General features: G+C 33.4%; 2 protein-coding genes across 3 annotated transcripts; one reads left to right on the forward strand and one right to left on the reverse strand.

Annotated features, from left to right (window-relative positions):
* Positions 1 to 3602: 3602 nt before the first annotated feature.
* Positions 3603 to 5198, reverse strand: LOC100782862 (ribosomal L1 domain-containing protein 1). Its single transcript, XM_003545857.5, has one exon. The coding sequence runs from the start codon at positions 5005 to 5007 to the stop codon at positions 3781 to 3783; it is 1227 nt and encodes a 408-aa protein (XP_003545905.1). The 5' UTR covers positions 5008 to 5198; the 3' UTR covers positions 3603 to 3780.
* A 559-nt stretch (positions 5199 to 5757) lies between these two features.
* LOC100783394 (uncharacterized) lies at positions 5758 to 10037 on the forward strand. 2 transcript variants are annotated; one of them, XR_418601.4, is made up of 3 exons: positions 5758 to 6173; positions 8683 to 8781; positions 9556 to 10037. XR_418601.4 is itself a non-coding variant. In XM_006598121.4 (3 exons), exons 2-3 carry the CDS (start codon positions 8705 to 8707, stop codon positions 9908 to 9910), a joined length of 339 nt encoding a protein of 112 aa, XP_006598184.1. In that variant the 5' UTR covers positions 5758 to 6173; positions 8683 to 8704; the 3' UTR covers positions 9911 to 10037. The 2 variants fall into 2 exon arrangements, 1 of the variants encoding a protein (XP_006598184.1); XM_006598121.4 differs by having other exon boundaries at positions 9649 to 10037.
* Positions 10038 to 25134: the final 15097 nt, after the last annotated feature.

Consider the following 25134-nt stretch of genomic DNA (forward strand, 5'->3'; position numbering starts at 1 on the left):
TTGGGCTGGCTCAATATTTGAGCCAGAAATATCATCATACAGATTTTGGATTATTACCCACAACAACCTTGGTAATATGTATAATAAATATTTTATATTAAATATAAGCAATAGTTATCAAAATGAACTCCAGACTAAAAGCACCTAAAGAATTCGATGTCCAATTTCCAATTTTGGAGAACAACGATGCACATTTATCTGGAAAATGATAAGCACACGTAATGTGTCCAAATCCAATCGCTTTAGTATTTTTGAGTTTTGAAAAGTCTATTTCACTTAGTGTATCTCTAAACTAAATCCATTGTCTATAACATGCAAATACGGTTACTTTCCATTCAAACCGCCATGATGAAAATTTGACCAATTCATGAGAGTGATGTCGTGCCTATCTGAAACCACTAAGGAGCCTTACTAGTATATATGGTACTGTAGCTTCAGTCACTCTTCTTTTTGTTGATAGTAACCTTTCATGTCATTTTGCATCAAAATGAAAGGGAAAAACATTCACCAAAAGCCTAAAACGACAAGTTTGGAGCACGTGGCGTGCTTTGTGGCACTGCCATGTGTTACAAAGCCGCCACAATTGGAAAGGGAATCAAAATTACAAAAGGGTTAGTTCATCAAATGGCTAGACTTTTAAACTTTAAACTTGGTGCAATACCAAAACACTTATTAGTTTCTTTCTTTCCTCAGTCTTGGTCTTCAAAATTGCCTTTCCAACATTACAACCACTATTGACAAAGAAATCACTTATTAGTTATTATCACCCCTTGCAATGGCTTTTGATAGAGAAACACCACAAATTAATAAACCAAAAAGGGGTTTAATATTAATGTTTCCTAATTGGTTTGGATCACTTAAACACGAATGTGTAAACAAGAACTGACGTGGCTAATCACCACGCGTAGAGCTCATGAACTAATTTGACTGGCAGCGCCATGATAGGTAGTTGATGAGACAACTGTTGGATAGGACGAATGAACATAATTTGAAGAAAGATGAACTGGTCAAATTGTATAGGATTAGAGGATAGAATGAAAGAAAGTTAAATATAACAATATCATATTTCATTGTTTATCTTCATTTATCAACATGATATGACATAATTAACAAATAATCATATTTCTTAAACATGTGATCATAAATCTCTTAAATGAAACTCAGTATCTTAAAAAATTAATCTTTGACTTACGAATGAAGAATATCATAATTTACACCAAATTATTTATATTCATTTTATTTTTCTTTCTGAGAAAAGTGAGATGAAATGATATATTCTTCCAATAAAATGGAAATTTTATATTTATTATTTTTCATTCTAGTGAATTCCACTTCAACAAATCTCTTTCTATCAATTCAAATATAGTCTTAATACTCTCTAGTATGTACCGGATATACATGTAATTATATATGTGTAGTTATATTAGCCACCTATGGATTTATCCATTTCAGCCATCAACTATCACTATCAGATGAAGAGATCAGGATTCAACAGAATATACGCCGTGGCACATAGCAGCCCAACCAGAATATACCAAATGATGTAAGCCACTCGTTCACGTCTTTTTTGTATTTTACTCAGAAATAGTTATTGAACATATAATCTCTTCCTCATTATTATTACATGACAAAATTCCTGAAAGTTCCACTTACCCACGAAATATATCATTCGAAGTTTGTGATATTCAGGTAAAGAATTTATCTTTTTTTAAGAACAGATTCATTACACCACATTATCACCATCAGTACAAAACAGTGTGCACCTGGCTGCTTTCAAGTTTTCGGATTCCTCAGCATCTCTAAACGATGTTTGCATATAATGATTCAGATATTATTAAACGAGGTAGTGAAACTTAAAGGGTGGAAAATAATACAAGAACTAAATAATTAAGGAACCATAGAAAGTGTTGAACTATTTACTAGCAGCAGATGAGCATAAAAAAAATGAAAACGAGAAAAGATAACAGAATAAAGGGCAAAGCATACTCAATTTAGAAACCTTTAGTAAAGTTACACAAAACTTTGAATAATATCAAACTAAAAGCTAAATGTTTGCCAATGCTATTGCATCTCACACATGTATTAACTGAACTTCAGAATGCCTTAAAACTTTCTAATAGCTAATTAGGAATCCTGAAGCAATTCAATATCAAAAAGTAAAAAAATTAAGTACAATGGTATAACAGAAAATAGCAGCTTTTAGCTAACTTGTGCAACTCAAATTATCACTAAAGTACAGAGAATCCACTTCCAAGTCCAACCTAACTTGCCACACAAGGTCAAAGGTTCTATTGTTGTTTCTGACTATAGCACAAGATGAAATCCCTAACTCTTTGACTTTTCCATGGGAACATATAGGGATCCTAACTTAACAAGTTATCAACTTTTAGCAGGGATAAAGTCCGTCTAACAACTACACGGTGATTTTCTAAAAATTTTAATCCAGAGATTAATATTTAAGACAAATCTGGTAGCCCAGTAGTGAAGTTGGAAGCAGATAAACAAGGATGTTGCCTTTTTAAAAGACAGACACTAAAAGGTTGAAAGGAAGATCCTGCCTAGCAAGAAGAAAATGTGTGTTCATGAACATTAACCTATTTGATACAGAAATGACCTTCCTAGTAAACTAGAGTAAAAAGACACAAATGAATACAAAAAACATCAGAGTATAAACTATAGAGGAATTCCGCTCAAATTATCAGCTTTTCCAAATACCATGCACACTCATCCCCATATCAACTACAATTTTCAGCAGATATTGTTAAAAAAATACGTCTAGGTATTTCTTTTAGAATAATAAGAACTTTCGCAAGTAATCAGTCCAACACTCCATAATCCATACCCCACAAAACAAAGACAAAAAAAGAAACATTTCTAGTAGCTTAAAATCATTACAAATATAATGTACTGACCATGTGTGCCAGCTTGCATCTTTAAGATAATTTATGGCTATCTACTAAAAGCCCATACAGATGATAAAACTAAATACCAAGATATGCACTTGATACCACTGTTTCCAATCCGTATCCAACTAAGTACAGTCAAGGCATAGAGAGATGACTAACACATCCTAATTGAATGAACGAAATCACAAGTTTTGAATCCAAGAATGATTTTAAACTCACAAGTGTTTCAACTCCTATTGCTCTTTAAAAACAATAGCAGTTTAATTATCGGTGCCCTAAAATACTGCTAAATAGACGGCTTCAGAATTGACATTTTACATTGATCTTAGCATTCAAGAAATGAAAATTCAAAAACTACACAGAATAATACTAAAAATATTTCAGCAAAACAGGTACCTAATCTAATACGAAATAAAGAAATGAAATTAAAGGTAAAATTCTAGATTACATAAGGAAAACAGAAAAATTAAGCAGTGCGAATAAGAGAAAGCAGCACTCAACCCATTGAAAGCATTAATTTGTTCTCAGCATTCTCCTAACATTTCCTTGATACATTTTCCCTTAAAGTACAGCACCAACTTTTCATCTCAAATTCCAAGTCAAACTCCAACAACATGCAATATCTAAATATCTCTAGTATACTAAACACTTGTGGGGGATGCAACATTTAGATTCTTGCCCATTTAACAATCATTCTAAACCTCAAATATAGTAAATTTGAATTAGAAATGATGAATTGAACTGACACAACACACAACTACCATAATAATGCGGTCTAAAACAAAAATCCGCTAGAGGCTCAAAAATCAGAACCATACAATCTTGCACAGAGCCACATCAAGCAGCAATTTCTAACATCAAACACTAATCCAACTCACACAGCCTTCTTAATTATCTTAGCCTTTACACTTTTCGTAGCCTTCACATCCCCTCTCTTCTTCTTCTTCTTCTTCACCCCCGACTCCTCATCCTTCACAACCAATTCACTTCCACTCCCCTCAATCAAACCTCCCTTAACCCCCTTCCCAACAGACAAGCAGCCCTTCTTTGACTTCTTCTTCCCATTGGCACTCAACTCATTAAATACCAACTTCTTCAATTGCTCAACACCACTCAACTCACTCGAAACCCCTTTCTTCCTCTTCTTACTCACCATCTCATCTTCACTATCATCGTCATCACTCGCCAATTCATCTTCCATCCCAGCCTCCACAACATTCTCATCCATATACCTAACCTCATGAATCCTCCCCTTCTTCTTCTTCTTCTTCTCCGTCCCTCCCTCAATCGAATCACTAACCTCACCATCCCTCTCCTTCTCATTCTTCTTCTCCTCAACCTTAAATCCCTCAATCTTCAACTTCACATCAGGAACAGTCTGGTAGACCGGCAGAGCCACGCTCTCCAGCAGCTTCAAATGCAGCGACCTCACATTGCCCCACTTCTTGGGCACAACCTCCACAATCCCCTCAATCGCGGCAACGACATTCTCCACAATCTCATCCCTCTCCATCCTCACCTTGGCAACCCTAACCACACTACAGGTCCCCGTCCTCATGAACAGCATCGCGGACGAGCAGGCCCTCTCCACCTGCTCCTTCCAGCTCCCCTTCTTCAGGTCCACCGGCACCGGAATCTTCCTCTTCTTGAAAAAACTCTTCCCCAGAAGCCGCGGCAGGAGCGGCACAATGCTCTTCTCTGCAAAAAACAAATCATAAGAATCGCAGAGTTTTCGCTTCGCCTCGAAGGGGCGGTAATCGGAGGCGAGTTTCGAGAGCTTGAGGACTTTGTGGACGGGGATGGATTCGGACTGGATTTTGGCTTGGGCCTGGGCTTTGGTGACGCGGGCCTTGTTGGGCCGGTCGTCGAGGATGAGGCACTGCTCGGAGAAAGGGGAGATGAGGGAGTGCGGGAGAGGAATCTTGTGAGGGTTAACTCGGGATTTTGAAGGGATCTTCTTCAGCGTGAGGATCAGGTACACGAATTCTTCGTCTTCGCCCAAGAGTTTTGGTTTCTGAATCTCCGATTGGGAGCGGCGCCATTGGAGGAGAGCATCGACGGCTTTGGATACTGTCTCGGGGCTTACGTTCTCGGAAGCCATGAGCGACGTCTAGGGTTTAAGGAGGGAGATGAATGAAAGAGTAATTAGGGTTTAGTTGGTCAGAATTGGGATATAAGGGGTTTGACTTTTGAATTAGGGCTGTGCAAGAGTGTTTGTGGACTTGGGATAGGCCTATTGGGCTTCATAAATATAGCAATTGCACTGCCTCTTTTGATATATCCACTCCTAGGCTACTGCTTCCTGTTGCTTTCCCCACTCCCTTTATGTCTTCCAGAATGACAAATCCAAAATGTAAAATATACATTCCATAATGCACTCTCTTTTTTGGCTTCTAGAATGACCATTCCTTAAAGGTTATAAAAAACATTATTAAAAGAGCGTATGAAGCAATTTGGGTAGTGTAGGAAGCAATAACCCTACTCTCATTTGTTAATTGTTAATTGAAGTTATGGTAATGATAAAAGTTATGGTAATATTTTTAAACGTATACAGGGTGGTAGTATAATATTTTTAAATTTAAAGGACTTAATATAGGAAAATAAAAAAGGTAAGATTATGTATAATTATCCAACCCAATTTAATAATTCAACATTCACTATAAACGATTTTTTTGTCTCTTAAATAAGATAAAAAAGAGAGAGAGAGAGAACTTGCTATTATAATAATCTATACAACTAACAATTTTACTAGCCTCATTTAAACTCATTTTTAATTATATGCCAAGTTGTACATGCACATGTATTGAATCTTTTGTTCTTAATGATATAATACTATAAGGTGTGACTGAATAATAATAAAAATTATATAATAAAGATTACAAATGCAGCCAAAAGTTGCATACTTTAATTTGCTTTGTTTCTTTACTCCCCCATTTGCTTCCAAACAAAGGAAAAATCACTCTCTTCTGAGAATCCAAACCTCCTCCCAGCATAGGATGACTTCTAATCCAAACAAAAGTTCCTATTGCTGCGGCTTTTTTTTTTTTTTTTGGTTATAATCTCAAGAGTTTAATATAATGTTTCCGTTTTTCAGTCTTTTTAATCCATTATTTTTCTTTTTTTGGGGGTGTTTTTGTGGATAAATATTCAGATTTAAGTGGTGGTGGGTCAGCTACTATGGCTTCATCTCTGTTACTGGCTATGGTGCTTGTGCTTGATCTGGTTGCTTTTGCTCTCGCTGTTGCTGCAGAGCAGACAAGGAATACTGTGAGTCCACTCTCTTCTTCTCTTTCTTTCTTTGCTTATTTTTTTTTTTGTTTCTCTTTTCCTTAGAGTTTGCTTTTGCTATCATCTTATGATGTTTACTTCTATTTTAGTACTATGGATTTAGTTATCTGAGTCTGAATGGGGAAACAAGAGCAACTATATAATATTCAATTGAATTTTTTTGGATTAATCTTGGTAGAGGTTGATAATGATATTATTAATTTATTTTAGTATGAAAAGATTAGGTGGTTCAGTACTTGTTTATTCGGTTCTCTCTTAAATTTTGCTTGACTTCATACTTCATATGTAAGGAAGGTATGAAAATGAAGTGTTGTCGCAAAAAATGTAAATTATAGTTTTGTATTATTAATTTTAAAGATAAAAGTACAGATGATGTCACTATTAACTTTTAATTTCAACTCTATGGTTCATTTTTAAAAAAAAAAATTGACAAATATGTTAAGATTAGAATACATAATGTAAAAATTTTAAATTGACAAATTACTTTTTAGCTTAAATATTGCTTTTAAAAAAGAATTAAATATGTTTATAATCTTTACCAAATGAATAAGTTATGATTTTGGTCTTTGTAAAAAAATCATTTGTTTTTTATATAAAATCAGAAAATTTTGATTTTGATCCCTATATAATATTTTTTTTATATATTTATCTCTCTAAAATTTTAAGATTATTTTCCCCCTAGTTTTCTAAAGTAGATAAAAAAAAACTTTTTATTTTAGGAATCAACAAAAAGTTTAGAGCTATCACAGCTAATATAGTACCACAAATGCTAGTGGGTGCCATCGGGAATGATCAATTGACCTATGTTAAACACATTAATGTGTATGACATAATATTAGGAATAAAAGCAAAGATTTTTTTTATGATAATTAAAATTAAAACTTGCTTATATGGTACTAGGCTAAAACACATTTAAGACTTACTTTTTTATCTGATTATATGATTTTAGAAAACTTTTAATCTTGATAATTGATATATGGTTGTATATTTTATATTTGTCTTTCTCACCTCTCGTATAAAAATGATTTTCTCACTAAATACATCTGTTATATGTCATGAAAAATAAGAACAATGAATGTCAATTATTAAATTTTATTTGAATAGTTAATATATATATATATATATATATATATATATATATATATATATATATGAATTTTTAAGTGATCTATAATCATATTACAATTGTATAGAATCCTCTACACATGATCTTTGCCTCCTAAAATTTCTCACCCTCACATTGAATAAAAAACTTATTTGCTCGGGGAGAAACAAAGGAGAGGGTAAGAAAAATAGAGGGGAAATAGTGTTGGTCTCCTAGCTCCTATGCTCTACTTTAATTCAAATATATCCCTTCTATTTTCATCCTCTCTGTCAAACAAAGTGTGAAGTAGCATTTGGTTTGTGTGGACAGAGCAAAATGAAAAATTCTAGGTTCTCCTTGGTTTCATCTTTTAAGTGGAATGAATGTATCATTTTTTTAATCACATGTTCTGTTTCTATTTTATTATTATTAAAACGTACTAGACATAAAATAGAACTCAGATGTCAAATTCCATATGATTCTAACACATTACCAAAATGCTGCCGTATAAAAATAAAAAGACAAGTTGCATTACATGAAGATAGGTTTAAAACAGAAAAATGTTGTTATTTTATGTAGAGAATTATGGTTTTACTTATTGCTATTTACCACTTACTTAACTCCAACATTCAAAAGGCCTTTTATTCTATTCCTATTTTTACTTCATCTTCTATCATAAAGATGTCTACCAAAAATACTAAATTAATAAACTTAAAAACGACTTGGGCTCTGTTTGAAAGAACTTATTTATAGTTTATTTAGATTTATTTTATGAAATAAGCATTTGTGTAAGTGTTTTTTTATATTTTTCTGTTATTTTTTTCCTTATGTGGCAAGGTACCGGGAGCAGTTCCATGGCATGAGTATAGCTTGCATTACATGTCTCAAGATAACCTTGATCTCTCTAGTCTCTAGTGAATGTGGGAGCATTATTTCCATCTTAAAAGATTTGGCAGTTTAACCAACTTGTACCTTCAATGTTCTCTCATGATTAGATCCTGAATTTTACTTCTAGAAAATCTAAAGCAGAATAAGTTTATGATTGTTGTCTGACTCTGACAACACCATTAGATAGGGGGAAAATCTAACGTAAATTTGAATTTCAATTCATTAGTTGCAATGTATTCAGAATTCCAAGATGCATTATTTCATTTATTTGTGATTTGAGGGAAACAAAGTATGGATTAAAATTTTGTTCATATATACATAAAACATGTTCTAGAATTAGTTTCATTGTGCAGACACACTATTAGCTACTAGTTCAACATTTTCTCCATGGATCTGCTGTATTGTTTCCTTGCATAGTAGGTAGGGTGTGATGGGATAAGTCAAAACTGGAAACAAATTTTTGCAGTGTTGAAATGGGTTTACTCAAGTGTGACAATTAGTTCTTGTATGTGACAGGTCTCGTTATGGTGGTAACTAGATGCATGTGCTGTGGGAGAGCTATGAGACCCAGTGGATCAAGATCATGGTCAATTTGCTTGTTCATATCACTAGCCGGTATGTGTTAATTGCTAAATCCCAGTCTTAAAAACAGAAATTATATGTTTGCTCTAAATTATTCATTTGTTGATTTCAATTCACAGAAACAATTGGTTTATTTAGTTTTTTAGGAAATGTTTTTTCTGTTTCTGTTTTCTATCTTCACTAGTAATTATAAAAATATCACCTTATTTTCATTTTGTGGTCAAAGATTTTCACTCTCTATCACCTTATAGCAGCATTGTTTTTCTATGATTTCTAGCACACATATTAAAACAAAATGAAAATAACACTGCATTATCAATTTATCATTATTAGTGAAAATATACAACTAAAAAGCACATATTCTTACAAAAACACAAAACATAATACATACACAACATATATAATTTTTAGAAGAGTGTCACCAACACACTCTCTATTAGCTAATTATTTTTAGAAAGATTTTTTAAATAAGACGTAAGATCCACCACATTTTTGTAATTTTTAGTAAATTTCAACCAATAAAAAAAATGCTCAGTATATTTCTAACTTTTTTTATTTTGTTGTTAATATTTTTTAGTATTTTATTTAAGATAACTTCTCTAAAAGTTAAAAAGATGAATATTGTTTTAATAATATTAGTGTGTGTCTATTCATATGGAGGTGGTGTCACCTCAAGAGTGTAGAAGTATCGGCTTAATTTAGTTGAACATCTAATGAAAATGTTGCGGAGGTGTTGGTGTTGAAAATGTGTTTGACACTGCAACACTTCAAACAAGAGACATGTTTGTATTTGATACTCTCATGTAGGATCACAAAGCACTTCTTAAGCTCAAACCGGACAAGCTCAAAGGCAACAACATACAAGACATGATATTGTTTTCCCATACATGTATGATCCAGGGTGACATTTATCATTGCTGCTTCGTGCCTTCTAGCGGGTTCTGTGAGAAACATGTACCACACAGAGTACCGTGATCCCATCATGGGAGAGAGAGCACCTTCATGCCAAACCTTAAGGAAGGGAGTGTTTGGAGCTGGAGCTGCCTTCATTGTTTTCACAGGCATAACCTCGGAGCTCAATTATGTTAGTTTTTCAAAAGCTAATAATAATGGTCCCCCTCCCTATGCTAGGGACACTGGTGTGAGGATGGCCAATTTGTAGTAGTAGTGTGGGGAAATTAATTAGTTGTTTGTAATGTTAAGTTGGATGTGAAAGCCTACTTTGTAAATTTATTGATATATAAGTAGTTAAAAATAAATGTTTAACAATCAATTTATTTTTCATAAAATCACATTTTTAACATTTTCTTTAAAAAAAATTATTTTTTTAATTTGAATTGAGTACGGCAAGGGATACCGATACCCAATGACTACAGGATGAGATAATAATTTTTAACTTATCTGGTGATATGAGGACATATTGTAAAGTCAAGATCGAAAATTAGAGAGACAATATTCGTACTCGTCCCATACCATTTTCATGTCTACTTCATATCAATATATAGCATAGTGGTAAAAAAAATAATAACAAAAGTTTAACGTAATTTAGAAAGCATTAAAAATGACGGATATATATATTACGAGTGTGAGTGCCAGTGGGATAGAATCGCCAACCTGTTCCATTTTCTGTTTAACGTAAGCAGTGAACCTTGAGCCTACAAAATACACATACTATAGGTTGCGTGGATACAATTAAGTGGGAAACGTCGTTCAATATATGGCCCTTGCATGTTTTTCATTTAAGAGCAATTTGTTTTACCTTTATTCGTTTCAAATTTGTTTTGAAAGATTACAAATTTACCAAATGTTAATTTTTAGAGTCCAAGCTCTACTTTATTTAAAAAAAACGAAAATATTTATTTAAGAAAATATATGCATAAAATAATAAAAAATTTCTTTTTCTTTTTGGGTAGCTATGACCACCCCATTCACAAACAAGGAACCACCTCTGCTTGTTATAGGATGAGAAAAAGAGTGCATAGTGATAGATACTAGTAGTATGGCAAAAATATCAAAAGGGGTCCTTTTTATAAATTTTTTTATCAAAATGGGTCTGTTTTGAACTTATTTATCGTGGGGGTCTTTTTTTTTTTTCAGGTAGCGTTATCGTATCAGGCGCTTTCCGCGGATTGACGACACGTGGAGGGGTTGCAATTGGACGTGCCCACATTTGGCGCCATGTGTCGCGCCCTGCACGCTGGCGCGCTTGGTCGCGCCTAGCTGGCAGGCGCGAGTCAACGCGCTGCTACTCGAGGCGCCTTGGGTCACGCCCAGGGCCCAGGCACCTCAAGGCCTCCCCAGCTTCCCCCCCACACCCCCAGCCTCTTCCCCCCACACCCCAGCCTCTTTATAAAAAAATGTTTTAAAATGTTTTTATAAACTCTAAATTTTAAAATAATTTTAAAATGTTTTTTCAATTTGTATAAAAGAACTAAAAATACATTATTTGTTTAACATTTGTACTTTGGGTTTAATTTTTTATAGACTCTAAATTATATATTTAATCAAAAATTTTAATTTTTTTTCAATTTTTATTATTAGTATTATTTGTTATTTTTTTCCATTTTATTATTTTCTCTCTTTTTGAAGTATATATAAGTACATTTTCAATAAAATAAATTTTCACTTAAAATACATTTTGAAATCCTAAAATGTTTTAAAATGCTTTTTGATTTGGCCATTAAATTACGTTAAAGATCACTTTTGTTTTATGTTTGCATCATAGGCCACCAACTTTTTTGTAACTTGATAATTTAATATTTGGTTATAATTATGTGTCATTCACATTATCGTTATTTATTTTAAAAGCATTGCACAATAAGATTGAAACGTTAAAGTGACAATAATATAAAATTAACATGGAAAAAAACCATACAAATTACATGACAATGTTAAAACATGGAAAAAAAACAATACAAAGTACATGAAAATGTTAAAACATGCAAAAAAAATGTAAACCCATTATTAATCAATCATCACTATGTCTGTGATGCCGCGACGAAGTCCCACATGCCCGGTCCCAATTTCTAGCTGCCCTATCAGGATTTCTTCTTCTATGATTCGCCCTTTCATCCACTTGGTCAGCCTCGGCAGAGAAATCATGACGTAAATCGACCCCTAATAAGTCGTCCATGTCGAGTATATCTCCAGGTACATTCCATGGACCACCAAGTGGGGCATTTGGGGTTGATAGTTCACCACTTTGGGTAAATGAAGGAGTTCCTGTTGAAGGAGGAAAGGACCCAAATATGTCTGCCAAAATATACCCTGGTTGAAAATCATGTGGGTATGAATACATCGACGACATCTGCGACGGTTCTTGGGTGAATGTCAGCGGTGTGTAATACATTTCATGTTGTCGTTCTGGCATCGGAGGCAAATTGTATGTTGCTGCATCAATAGTTTTTCGACATCGCGCTAAGCCTCGAGTCTCCACACTTCGTTGTAGTATATTAAATAGTTGATGTTCAAATTGTGGCTGAGAAGGGGGAGCATCTTCATGTGCCTCAAGTATCTTATCCTCTTCGTCAGACAAAAGAGTGATCTTCTCGATACATGGCAGTAAATTGTCAAAAGTACAAACCCTTCTCCCAACAGGCAACATCATAAAATGTAGTGTTTCAGCGATTTCACCCTGCATAGAAAATAATGGAATAGTAATTAAAATAATCTTCAATAAGTGCAACATTTTTTTCTAAATTATAATGAACAATGTATACCAATAGTCCTCTTCTTGCATGTTTTGGGTCGACATAAACTTTTGTTTTACGCCTGTACCACCTCATATATTCAGAGTTCAGACCAAGGGTCCCTGTTTGTGGCGACGTTTGCTCTACTCTCCTTTCATAGCGACTATTCCATTCATGAAGCGCGGGTTGCATTAGTTGCATCCAATTTCTTCCTTCCTTTCCCTTTAATGTCAAGTCATGTATGTTGCTGGGTTGCATTACTGGGCCCGAAATAGGTTGTTGCATTCCAAATTGTCTCATGACTCTATCCGACTGGTGTCATTTCACTTTTTAAAAATAAATAAGTGGTACGATACATGTCCATAATACAGACCCAATAAAATAAACTTGGCTCAAATTCATTTTCACATGTCCAGAATAAGGGACCCAGACAAACTGCATATAAAAGTTAAATTTAATAAATTAATTAAGAATTACAACATCATTTAATAAATAAACGTTAAAATTGTTACCTCGTCGCGTTTCATGACATCTAATTTACGACGAAAATCAAGTAAATTGTCATTGCCTATGTGATGAAATTCACCTCCCAACCATCTTCACAAAAAATTAAATAACAAAATAAAATGTTACATAGAATAATGATTAACATCAAACAAACATATTTATTAAAAATCAATTAAAAATAGTAAAGAAAAATATACCTGTAGGCAAGTGGTGCGTTTTGTTGTTGTGGAGAAATAAACGACGGGGCTAACGTTGGGCATCGTTTCCATGCCCACAATTGAATCAAGAGAGTGAAATCGCCTATTGATTTAATATTATAGTATGCACATCTCTCTATAAAGGTTACCCAAAAGAGCAACTCCCCACGCATAAGTGATGCACTCTCCAAGGTCTCTCAAAAATTGCAAATATCTCATTGGCACCCTTTTTACTGCTTTTGTCAACAAACATCACCCTTCCTATGAATCTTAAGATCCAAGCACGAGAAAATCTTTCAAGCCCTTGTTGGTTGCCTATAAAATCATGAATATTTGCAAATTAAGAAGCCAGTCAACTCAATCAAAGTGAGTTCCCATCAACTGCATCATCGTCAGGCATGACACCCAATAATTCATGACACAACTCAAACCAGTCAATATTTGTAACACCAGTTAAAGGTCTTCCATCCACAAAAATACCAAGTAGCACAGAAACATTTTGAAGTGTAATAGTTGTCTCCCTACACTTCAAATGAAATGTATGTGTTTCTGGTCTCCACCTTTCACTAAAAGCATTAACTAATGCTCCATTTACTTTCAATTGCGCCAATTTCATTATCAGGTACAAACCCGAAAGTTGTAATAATGGAATAATTTCGTCTAGCGGTGCTTTTGTATGATTGTACAATGGTGTAGCTCGTCGGATTTTTAATATCCTTTCGTTAACACCATTCCAAATATGCTGTAATATATGATTTTTTTGCATCCACAATAAATCATCCTCTACTAGTCTAGATGCCACATCATAATGATTAGAAGATAACGAACTTGCCATATTAAAACCCCTGTATAGAAGAAAATAAATTAATAATCACACATATCATAAATAATAAACAAAAAATAACGATATATTTAAATACATTTTACTAATAATTTTATTATAAAAAAAACGATATTCAAAATACTCAATTAATTAAAAATATTAACACCATTAAATGTATATAAAAAAACACATAAATTCAAGTCATCCATATAAATAAATAATAACAATAATAATTTCATTAAATGCGACAATAAAAATATATTGGATATATTTTTAAAAATACAAATATAATAATTTTAAATATTTTTAACGATATATTTAAATACATTTTACTAATGATTTTAATTTAACAAAAACGATATAATATATCCAATATATTTTTAAAAATACAAATATAATAAAACAAAAACTATAAAAATTACAAATAAAAAAAATAATAATATTATCATAAAAAATATTTAAAAAATACAGACACAAATCATCCATATTAAAGAAATTATTTTAACATTAAGGCGCCTGGACGCGCCTGGGCCCTGGGCGCGACCCAAGGCGCCTCAGGCAGCATCGCCAGTCAACGCGCCTGCCAGCTAGGCGCGACCTAGGGCGCCAGCGTGCAGGGCGCGACACGTGGCAGCCAGTCGCGGGTGCGTCCAATCACGACCCTGCCATGTGTCGCCAATCCACGGAAGGCGCCTCCTTCGTTAACGCTACCTGCAAAAAAAAAAAAAAAGACTCTCACGATAAATAAGTTCAAAACAAACTCATTTTGGTAAAAAATTTGTTAAAATGACTCCTTTTGGTATTTTTGCCCCAGTAGTGTAGTGTGGTTATCAAAATGGTCCAATCTTTTTAACTGCCCTAGTCTTTATGTACCTATTCCAGCATTCATTTCCCTTCCAATCAATTGCCATCTTCGGCAAAAGTACCAGTTTGGTGTCATTTTAAAAACTATTTACCAAAAGGGGGCTGTTTTGAAACTATTTACTGGGGGGTCTATTTTTATTTGTATTGTGCCAAAGGCAGGGGCGCAACTCAACTGGGAGCTGACACGTGGCATGAATTTGTTGTGCCAAAAACTTTGCGCAATGAGTTGCTACACATGCAGTGGCGCAATCACTTTTAGTCAGCATAGGTGCAGGGTAGGGGCGCAGGTGCTGCACAGGATGCACAAGAAGCTAGTACGCATGTGAGGTGTGTTGCGCCAAACCTCATGTAGCAATACTCATTCCCCATTTATAAAGTGAAAATGCATGCCATTTGCTCACTTCTTCACTTCCGGCAAACACTCTTCAGCAGCTTCCTTCTTCCTTCTTCCCGATAAGTAATTTTTACTCCCTTTCATCCCGAACTTGCTCTCTCTCTTGTAGTTTGATATGTCTTTCATAATAATTTTAGTTTATATTTTTTATTATTACTAATGACAGTTACATATATTAAAATAGGTGATATTATTTTCAATTTGTTTTTTTATTGTTAGATATAATACTAACGTTATAAAATTAAAAGTTAAATATAATTTTACCTTGTGACATGCATGATTCCCAATAACACATTTTTAGTTTTTTTTTAATTTTATTTCACTTCTAGAGAGGCTAGGAAAAATTACATTTGTGTCTCTATAGTTTTTATAAAATAAAATACAATAAAAGAGAAAGATAAATAGAAAATGAGAAGAAAAAAAAGTGATAAAAAGAGAGTGGTGGATAGTGTTCAATATGGTATGTGAACCACGTGAAATTTGTAGATTTCATGAACAAGTCAGTGAGGTAAAAAAAGAGTTCTAGTCTCGGGATTTGATGAAAATTTTTTTGTATTATTTTAACCTTAGCTTGTAAAGTAACAAACCTGAAGAAATAACATTTGTATGTAGGTAAGAGTTTTCACTACTAGAAGATGCATGATCTACATCGGTCACAATCAATGTTCTACAACGGTGCATGACCGTTTTTGATTATAATGATGTTGAAACTTAAAAATTTCAACATCAGTCCATAAGCGAACGTTGTAGTAAGGTGTTTTTTTTCTAAATCGGTGCTATACTAATGACTGATGTAGAAACCTTGGTTCTGCTTTTTGAGGGCGGATTTTCTACATCGTTTTTAAATTAAGCAACGATGTTGATCTTTTATTTTCTACATCGTTTTTAAATTAAGCAACGATGTAGTAAGTTGCGCTTTTTACATCGTTTTATAGAAAGCAATGATGTTGAATATGGGACCGACGAAATGTAGAAGCAGACCAGGGAGGGCACCACAGAGGTTTTCTACGAAGGAGGTTGCTAGCTAGGGCGTGCTCACAACAGATAGGAAGGGCAAAGAGATAAAAGGTAATGGCGCAGTTTCTAAAATTTTATTTTAATTTGTAAAACTGCAACAAGGACGGTGATTTCTTAAAAAATGTTGTTGTATTCTGTCAAATACAAAGACGTTTTTCACTACTCAAACGTAGTCATTTGAATTGCTCAAATACGACATCGGGCAGCACCAAAAACGTTGTCGTTAAAGTCAGGGTATTTACAAAAATGCCACCGGTACATATTCAACAACATTGGCATAGCACCGATGTTATTCTGATGTCGTGGAAATGCTTTTTTATAGTAGTGTTTATGTCAATAAATTATCCGTTTCAAGATTTATACAACATCAAATGGTCCAAATAGTTAATTAGTTGCTATTTATTTTTAAAATTATTTGGTGCAGTTCATGAAAATCATTCCTTGTACCAAATACCACTTCTGTAATCAAGATTAACTCCCCTTACCTCTCCCACCCTCAATAATACATGTGGCCATAGTATTAGTCATAATAGAAGTGAGCTATGACTTGCAAACTTTACATACGTACAATATTAAGAGTTGAAATCCTAAGCTGTTAATTATCTTTTTTTCCAGAATTATTCAGAGTTTGAATCCTAATATGTTAATTATCTTAGAAAATCATTTACTATTTTTATATATTTATGTTAATTTTTTTATATCATGTTATGATATATATAATATAATTTTAGCACCTTAATTTATATCACGTTATGATTCTAAAATATATGTTTTTGAAAACTAAAACTATGTTAATAGTGGCTAGTGGTTTCTATTTTTAATATTTTTTAGATTTATATACTGTCATTATATTATCTATTTTGTAATTTTTAATTTATTTTTAATCATAATTGTTTTTGAAAATAAGACAGCCTTTTATAAGTACGACTTAAACAACGTATAAGCAGTTATCAATATATATCTAAATGTAAATAATTTATTGAATTTAAAACTCTTACAACATAAACTCCTATATAAAAAATATTCATAAAAACTTAATGAAGCTATTTTTTAAAATGCATTATATTGTATTTAAGCCAGTCATAAATAGACATAGATTATTTAAGTTCTATTAAAAAATTAGACTTAAATAAACTCATGGTACCTATAAAATAGGGAGATATTGATTTTGATATGTCTAAACTTCTTGTTTATTTTTTTTTATTATGATACTTGACAATTTTTTTTTTAAATAGTTATCTGTCATTTGAGAATTTTCATTAACGTACTGATGATGTGTGGCTAATGAAGTAGCACATCAGGTAGTCTAGGTAAATTTAATTATTTTTGTAATATGCAGTGTATTTGATATGGCAAGTTCATCATTCTCCTCATCCAGTTTTGATGTGATATGTGGACCACGTGAAAATGATGTGTTGTGGATGCAAAAGCAACATGTGTCCCAACATATTTGGAACGAGGATGCAGATAGAAAATTAAGAATGAGGCGAGCGATTCCAACTTATCATGGTATAGAACAACCATCGGCAGAAATTATTCCTCTGTTACAGCAGTCTGGATTATACACAGCAATAAAATTATGTAAAATCAAAATCAATGGAGGAATTATAAATGCCTTTGTTGAAAGGTGGAGGCCAGAGACACACACCTTTCATTTGACATGTGGGGAGGTCATCATCACACTACAAGATGTGTCTGTGTTGCTAGGTCTTCCTGTGGATGACAATCCTTTAATTGGCAGCACAAATATTGATGGGATTGATATTTGTGAATAATATCTTGGAGTCAGGCCAAATGCCAATGCATTGGCTGACGGAAACACATTGAAATTAAGCTGGTTGACTTCACAATTTGCAAATATCCAGGACTATGTGGACGACGAAGAGCACCTCAAAATGTTTGCACATGCTTGGATTTTGAGATTTATTGGAGGTGTCTTGTTGGTGGATAAAAGTAGTAAAAGAGTCCCCATGAGATATTTGCAATTTCTGGTAGCTTTTGAAGAGTGCAGTACTTATGCGTGGGGAGCTGCTACATAGAGTTATTTATACAGAGAGATGTGTAACGCAACAGATTATAATGTGCAATCTATTGGCGGTTACGTTCTCTTAATTCAATTGTGGGCATGAGAACGATGCCCTAAATTAGTCCCATCGATTGTGCCTCCACAACAACAAAACAATCCACTTGGTTATAGGTACACAATTTTAAATTATAGACTTCATTTATAATTTTAATTATTATTGTATGTAACACATTATTATTTATTGTTGCATAATTTTTATACAGATGGTTACAAAATAGAAATCCTTATATGGCCAGTGATAGGGACGAGGTAACTAAATATACAATTTTCAAATGAACAATGTTATTATTTGTAATTATTTAATGAATTTTTAAATTGCCTTGTAGTTTTTATGGGTCCCTTACTCTGAAGAAGTCCAAGCGTTGTTGAGTCATTTATGTTTTGCTGGGTCTGCAATTTGGAGATGTGTAGTGTCGATGATTTGTTTCAATGTTGTTGAATGGCATCAGCCAGATAGAGTCATGAGGCAATTTGGACTGCAACAACCTATACCTGGCCCTCCATTGTAACCTAGCAATATACATGGCCTAACACTAAAAGGAAAAAGTGGACATAATTGGAGGCGACTACTGCAGCCAGCGCTTAATGAATGAAATAGTCGCTATGAAAGACGGTTTCAAGAAACGCCACCACAAGTTGGGCCCTTCAGTGTGAATTCTGAGTATATGAAGTGGTTTAGGCGTAAAACCAAATTGTATATCAGCCGACAACATGCAAGAAGAGGACTAATGGTATTTATTAATTATTGTAGGTCTTACTTATTTATTTTAATATTCTAAAAAGTGGTTATTATTTTCATACATTTTCTAAATATATGTATTATTTAACAAGAATTTATATGCAGGGTGAAATTATAGAAACAATGCAGTTCATGTTGTCCCCGTATGGGAGAAGGGTGTCAAATTTGGACGATTTGGCGCCGTGCCTTGATAAGATGATTCTTTTAGCTGAGGAAGAGGATAGAATTATTGAGGCACGTGAAGAAGCTCCTCCTTCGGTTCCACAATTTGAAAGTCAACAGTTTGATATGTTGGGTAGGAGTATGGAGACCCAAGGTTTAGGGCGACGTAGGGAAAGTGTGGATGCAGAAGCACATGTTATTCCTGCGATGCCAAAGCGCCAACATGGAATGTATTACACACCTTATCAGTTCACCCAAGAGCCATCTCAAATGTCGCCCCTGTATCCGTACCCATATCAAAGTGAAACTTCATCAGGTATGAAATTTTTGTGTTAATTTAATTTATAATGTCCATTAATATTGTATTTTATTTAATTTATTGTTTATTTATTATGTTATATATTGTGATATGTAGATGCATATTTCATGGGAACGCAACCTCCGCTACAACTAGGATATGTTATGACTGACTTATTTGGGTCTCCTTCTCCTGCGGGAACTCCTGAGGAAGGGCGACCATGTGGGACTTCCTCCCGCCATAACACACATGATGATGATGATGATGATGATTGATTAGTTTTATTTTAAATTGTTTGAATTAATTAGAATATGTGTGTAACAAAATTGAGCAAACAACATCAATAAAAATCATGAATTGAATCGGACAATAATAACTAATTACATGCAGACCATGACGTTAACAACTACCCTGATTAGATTGTAGAGGACAATTGCGTCGGTTGTGTCCTTGTACACCACATCCACCACATTTTTGACGAGTTTGAGAAGGTTCCCTCCAATCCATCTCATTCCTTAACCGTGTTGATCTTGGCCTTCCTTTCATACGATTAAAACTTGGATTAGGCACAAGTGTCCACGACGCATCAGATGGAGGAATTGCATCCTCGTTCCCCAGGGGCCACCACGGTGGAGAGTAAACACATAAGATGTGATCATTTGTGTATACAACATCTATTTATTGATAAAAGTTGATGCTGACAACACCACACGCAACGATAATATGGGAACATGGATAATGGTAAGTACTAAATTGACCGCATTGGCAGTAACGGTCGTTTAAGTTAACTGACCATTTTTGTCCACCTCGTTGAGACATAGGATCGTAAGCCTCCTCAACTTCAAACATTGTTCTCTGAATATCATAAATGTGGACAATGTGAGAACAAGCCTTTTCTTGATTTTTCTGAATCTCTTTCATAACCTTCGAGCAATAAATCTGACCGCTTTGTAATTCTCTTTGAGCTTTACGACCGCGGTCTACAAAATATTGTCGACATTTACTGTATGTTGACTTCACAAGGGCAGCTATTGGTATGTTGCGGCAACCTCTAAAAACTTTATTTACACATTCAGATAGATTAATTGTCATATGATCGTATCTACGCCCTCCTCTGTCATATGCCATGGTCCATTTTACTTTTGAAATCTTGCCTATCCATGTTTTTATGGCAGGACTCAAATCACAAAATTTGTCAAAATTCCTATTGAATATATGTTTGCAAGGAGTGTATCCTGCACATTAGTCATTACCAATTTCAGTAAAATTATCATAAAAAATAAGATATATTATAAGTCAAATCTTACCTAATTTTTTCAACATTTGTTTTTGTTTCTAATTCTTGAACTTGTGGTTGAAATTGCTTGCGATATGTCGCACACAGTAAACATGATAAACATGGGGAGGTTGCCACCCAAGTGCTTCATTAGCAACGACTGACTTTATACTTGCATGACGATCAGAAATGAGACATATACCATCTTTATCTGTGACATGTTCACGCAAGTGTGCCAAAAACCATGATCATGTTGTTAATGTTTCTCCCTCAACCACAACAAATGCGAGCGGAAGAACATGGCCATTTCCATCTTGTGTTGTTGCCATTAACAATGTCCCACGATATTTTCCATACAAGAATGTACCGTCGATTTGTATGATTGGCTTGCAATACTTGAAAGCCTCTTTACATTGACCGAATGTCCAAAATACTCGATGGAACTGACGGTATTCACGACTCACCGTATTGCCAACTACAAAATCATCGTCACATATTTGATAATATGATCCTGGACAATGATTTTGCATGTGCTTCATCCATGACGAAAGTTGGCCATGAGATTCATCCCAATCACCATACTCAATCATAATGGCCTTTTGTTTAGCCTTCCAGGCCTTTCTATATGAAATTTTATAGTTAAACATACCACTGATCCTTTCTTGAATCAAAGAAATTTTCAATGACGGATCTTCTTTAATCATCCCTATGAAAATAATTATAACAATAATTAATTATCAACATAAACCAAATCAATGATAAATAAACATGAATAATTAAAATAGTTAAAATCATACCTACTACACACGTAGAAATCAAATCAGAATCAAGTTTGTCATGGTCTTGTGTTATACTTGTATTTAAACACGTGTGCGGTCCCCCCTGCGTAACTTTTCATGTATCAGTTTTTTTAGATACAATTGCCCTCATATAAAAAGGGCATGGGATGTCATCATTTCGATTTGCACAGCAAACAACATATTTTTGTGATTTTGATTCAACAACTTTAAAAGTTTGGTGCACCCTCATAACATACTGTTGGAGTGCATTTTTTTACTGCATTTTTGCTTTCAAATTCCATGCCAACAAATAATTCTTGGCCAATATTGAAGGTTGATCCCATATCGAAACCACGGATGTCTTCTTCATCTGGATGACTCCAATTAATGTTACTATAATAAGAAGCAGATTCCCAAAATGCAGTTCCACTTCCACCTGCAAATAAATCTTAATATACGGTTTTTTCTCAAAAGTATTTATGAATTAAATATAAGATTAAAATATTATAAGATTACAATATTATTTAATTAAATATACCTTCTTCATCTGTGTCAGATATATCATCGATATCTTCCTCCTCATCCGACGAGTCCTCAACATATGAATTCGATATCATGTAATCATCATCGTCAGAATCATCATCTAAATTTATTGCAAATCTTTGAACTTTTGATTCATTGCCAGCTATATTATTCCCACATGATAATAGTGAATTTGCCACATTCAACGCAGAAGCACTGGCAACATCTACTTCAACGCACAATTCAATGACACCCATTTCTTGTTGTTGTTGAAAACTTTCAATCATTGTTTCAACATCTTCATCGTCACAAATTTACAATGCAATATATTTACCTGCAACTAAAAATTGACAAGTCATAGTAGATATATTTTCATTTTTATCTAATTTTACCTTATCACGAATTCTTTTTTTTAACCCATCAAAAGTTACACCACGTTTAATTTGAATAGCCTTCTTAGGGCCTTCAAATCTGATGTCATCGTCACTTTGAAATATTCTTCCATTCAAATAAACCAGAACAATAATCGAAGAACTCATTTTTATAATAAAACCTACAAAATAAATCAATAATGGCATCAATAATTTTCATTAACTATAATAACATAAAAAATAATACAAATTAATAAAAAATTAATAAATATATTGTCGATTTTCACCCTACAGAAGAAAGATCAGCAAAGCTATAATATAGAGAGAAAGAAAATGGGAGAGATGTGGAATTATACCAAAGAAAGAAAATTGGAGAGATGCACAAATGTAGCAGAAAGTGTGTCTCATTTATATAGGCATGTATTGCGCCGGTAGTAATGGCACAATACGTTGTACTTAGCTAATTTAATTTAAGCAAAGGGTTGCTCCAACTGACATGCCACAACACCTTTTCAGCTGGTCACACGCTGCCCAAAGCAGTCAAGTCTGTCTAAAAGTGGTTGCGCCACTACATGTGTAGCAACTCATTGCGCAAAGTTTTTGGCACAACAAATTCATGCCACTTGTCAATTCCTGGTTGAGTTGCACCCCTGTTTTTGGCGCAATACAAACAAAAACAGACCCCCCCTCCGGTAAATAGTTTCAAAACAACCCCTTTTGATAAATAGTTTTTAAAAAGACACCAAACTGATGCTTTTGCCGCCATCTTCTCTCTAGTCACCAATCAAGAGGTCATCAGAGAGCTTTTTCCCACTTCAACCACGCTGGTTATTCCACTGCCACCCCTTGTGAAGTGTTGAAATTCTTATATGATGTTTAATATAATTTAGATTAAAGAGGTTTATTTACTTTTTTTTATACAAGAACCAAAGATGATATAAAAAAAATTATAATATTTACACTTGCTATCCTCAACTAAATAAGTTAGATTCAGAGGTTTATTTATTAAAGCTTGACACTAGTCATTTTAAAATAGTAACGTGTGCTTTTAAAGTTTAAACACATGGTTGCATGAGTTTTGAGTGGTCCTATGTAAATCTTTATTTAATTTTTGGTAAAATCTATGTAAATCTTTTATTATGTAAATCTTTTACGTTCTTCAATACAGATTTAGTTATATTTGCAATCGTGGTTGGCTTTGATTCTAATAATTATGAGACCACAGAGTAAGAAGTTGACAATTCTTTCAAGGCTAAATAGACAATTTAATCAATACTAATAATAAAGCATTCCTTGAATCGTCTCAAAATAATTATCTTCTTAAATAACATATTAAGAAAAAGTAATAGTTTAATAAATGAAAAACAATAATTTTATAAAATTAATTTTATGTCATCATTAATTTATTTATAAATTTTATTGTCGATAATTAATATTATAAGAGATAAAAGTAAAAAAAAATATGTTACATTAAAAATATTGAAAATTATTATATTTTTTTTGTTGAGTTCAACCATTATAATTACAATCTTTGCTTTTCAACCTGAGATATTTTCACAAATTTAATCCTTCAAGCTCTCGCAATAAAAGTGACTCGGTTTAAAACATAATTACACCTAAAATTTAACGTATTTGTCAAGTAAGTTATGTCAAATGAAGTATGTATGCTAATAAAAAATAATTATTTTTTATTTTCCTATATTAACCCCAGCAAATGTTCTCAATATATAAAAAAATTTACTTCATTATTTTTGTGATAATTATTTTAAGATAAAAAAATTACAAGATAATTATAATGTGAGAGAGAGACTTCTTTGAAAGGGTAATAAACATAATTATGGTCCAGCTCCAGCCAGCTTCCTTAAGTCTCTGCCTCTGGTAATAAACAGTATAATAAAATTATTGATTTTTGTAATAATTATTTTAAAAATTATTAGTATAATAATTTCTAATTAACTGAGAATGTAAAAAATTTACACAAATAATTCGTAGAAATTAAACTCAGACCATTTTATTACCTACAATGCCTAAACATGTGAGAAGCAATATTAAAATAAGGGGAAAAAAACTCAATGCAATCTTTAGGTTCTTTACATAAGAAATGAAAACACTGCCATATTCTTTGCTTTATTTAGGTCCATTTCTATGACAAGGAGAGATGACTAGATGAGGAGAAAAAAAAAAGTTTCTTGGTGCACTCTAAACACTCAAGCTTATGTATACTCTCTTTTGAGCCCCAGACCCCATTCAGAGGTGTCTATAACTCACAAAACACTCACGACTCATTGTTAAAATTATTTTAGAATATAATACTAATATGAGGTTAAAATTATACTATCATTATTGGGAAATATCCAAGTTCAACATCGACTGCCTCAATCCTTGAAGTGCAGCTTATATGCCTGTTGGACAACTTTACTTAATGTCAATTGGTTTTAAAATGAAATATAACATGGTATCAGAGCGGGCTCTGACCCTCGGACCTTGCCTTCGCTTCTGCTGCGACGAGCACCTACCATTTATGATTCACGCATCTATTGGGCAACTTCACTTAACTTATATACCTGTTGTGAAATCAAAAGACATGTTAATCTCGGAAATGATTAGACAAAAAGTCTTTTTTTCATCAAGTGCACCTCTAAATCCTCGTCCGTAAGAAGTG

Source organism: Glycine max, chromosome 15, assembly GCF_000004515.6.
Source record: "Glycine max cultivar Williams 82 chromosome 15, Glycine_max_v4.0, whole genome shotgun sequence".
Taxonomy (NCBI): domain Eukaryota; kingdom Viridiplantae; phylum Streptophyta; class Magnoliopsida; order Fabales; family Fabaceae; genus Glycine; species Glycine max.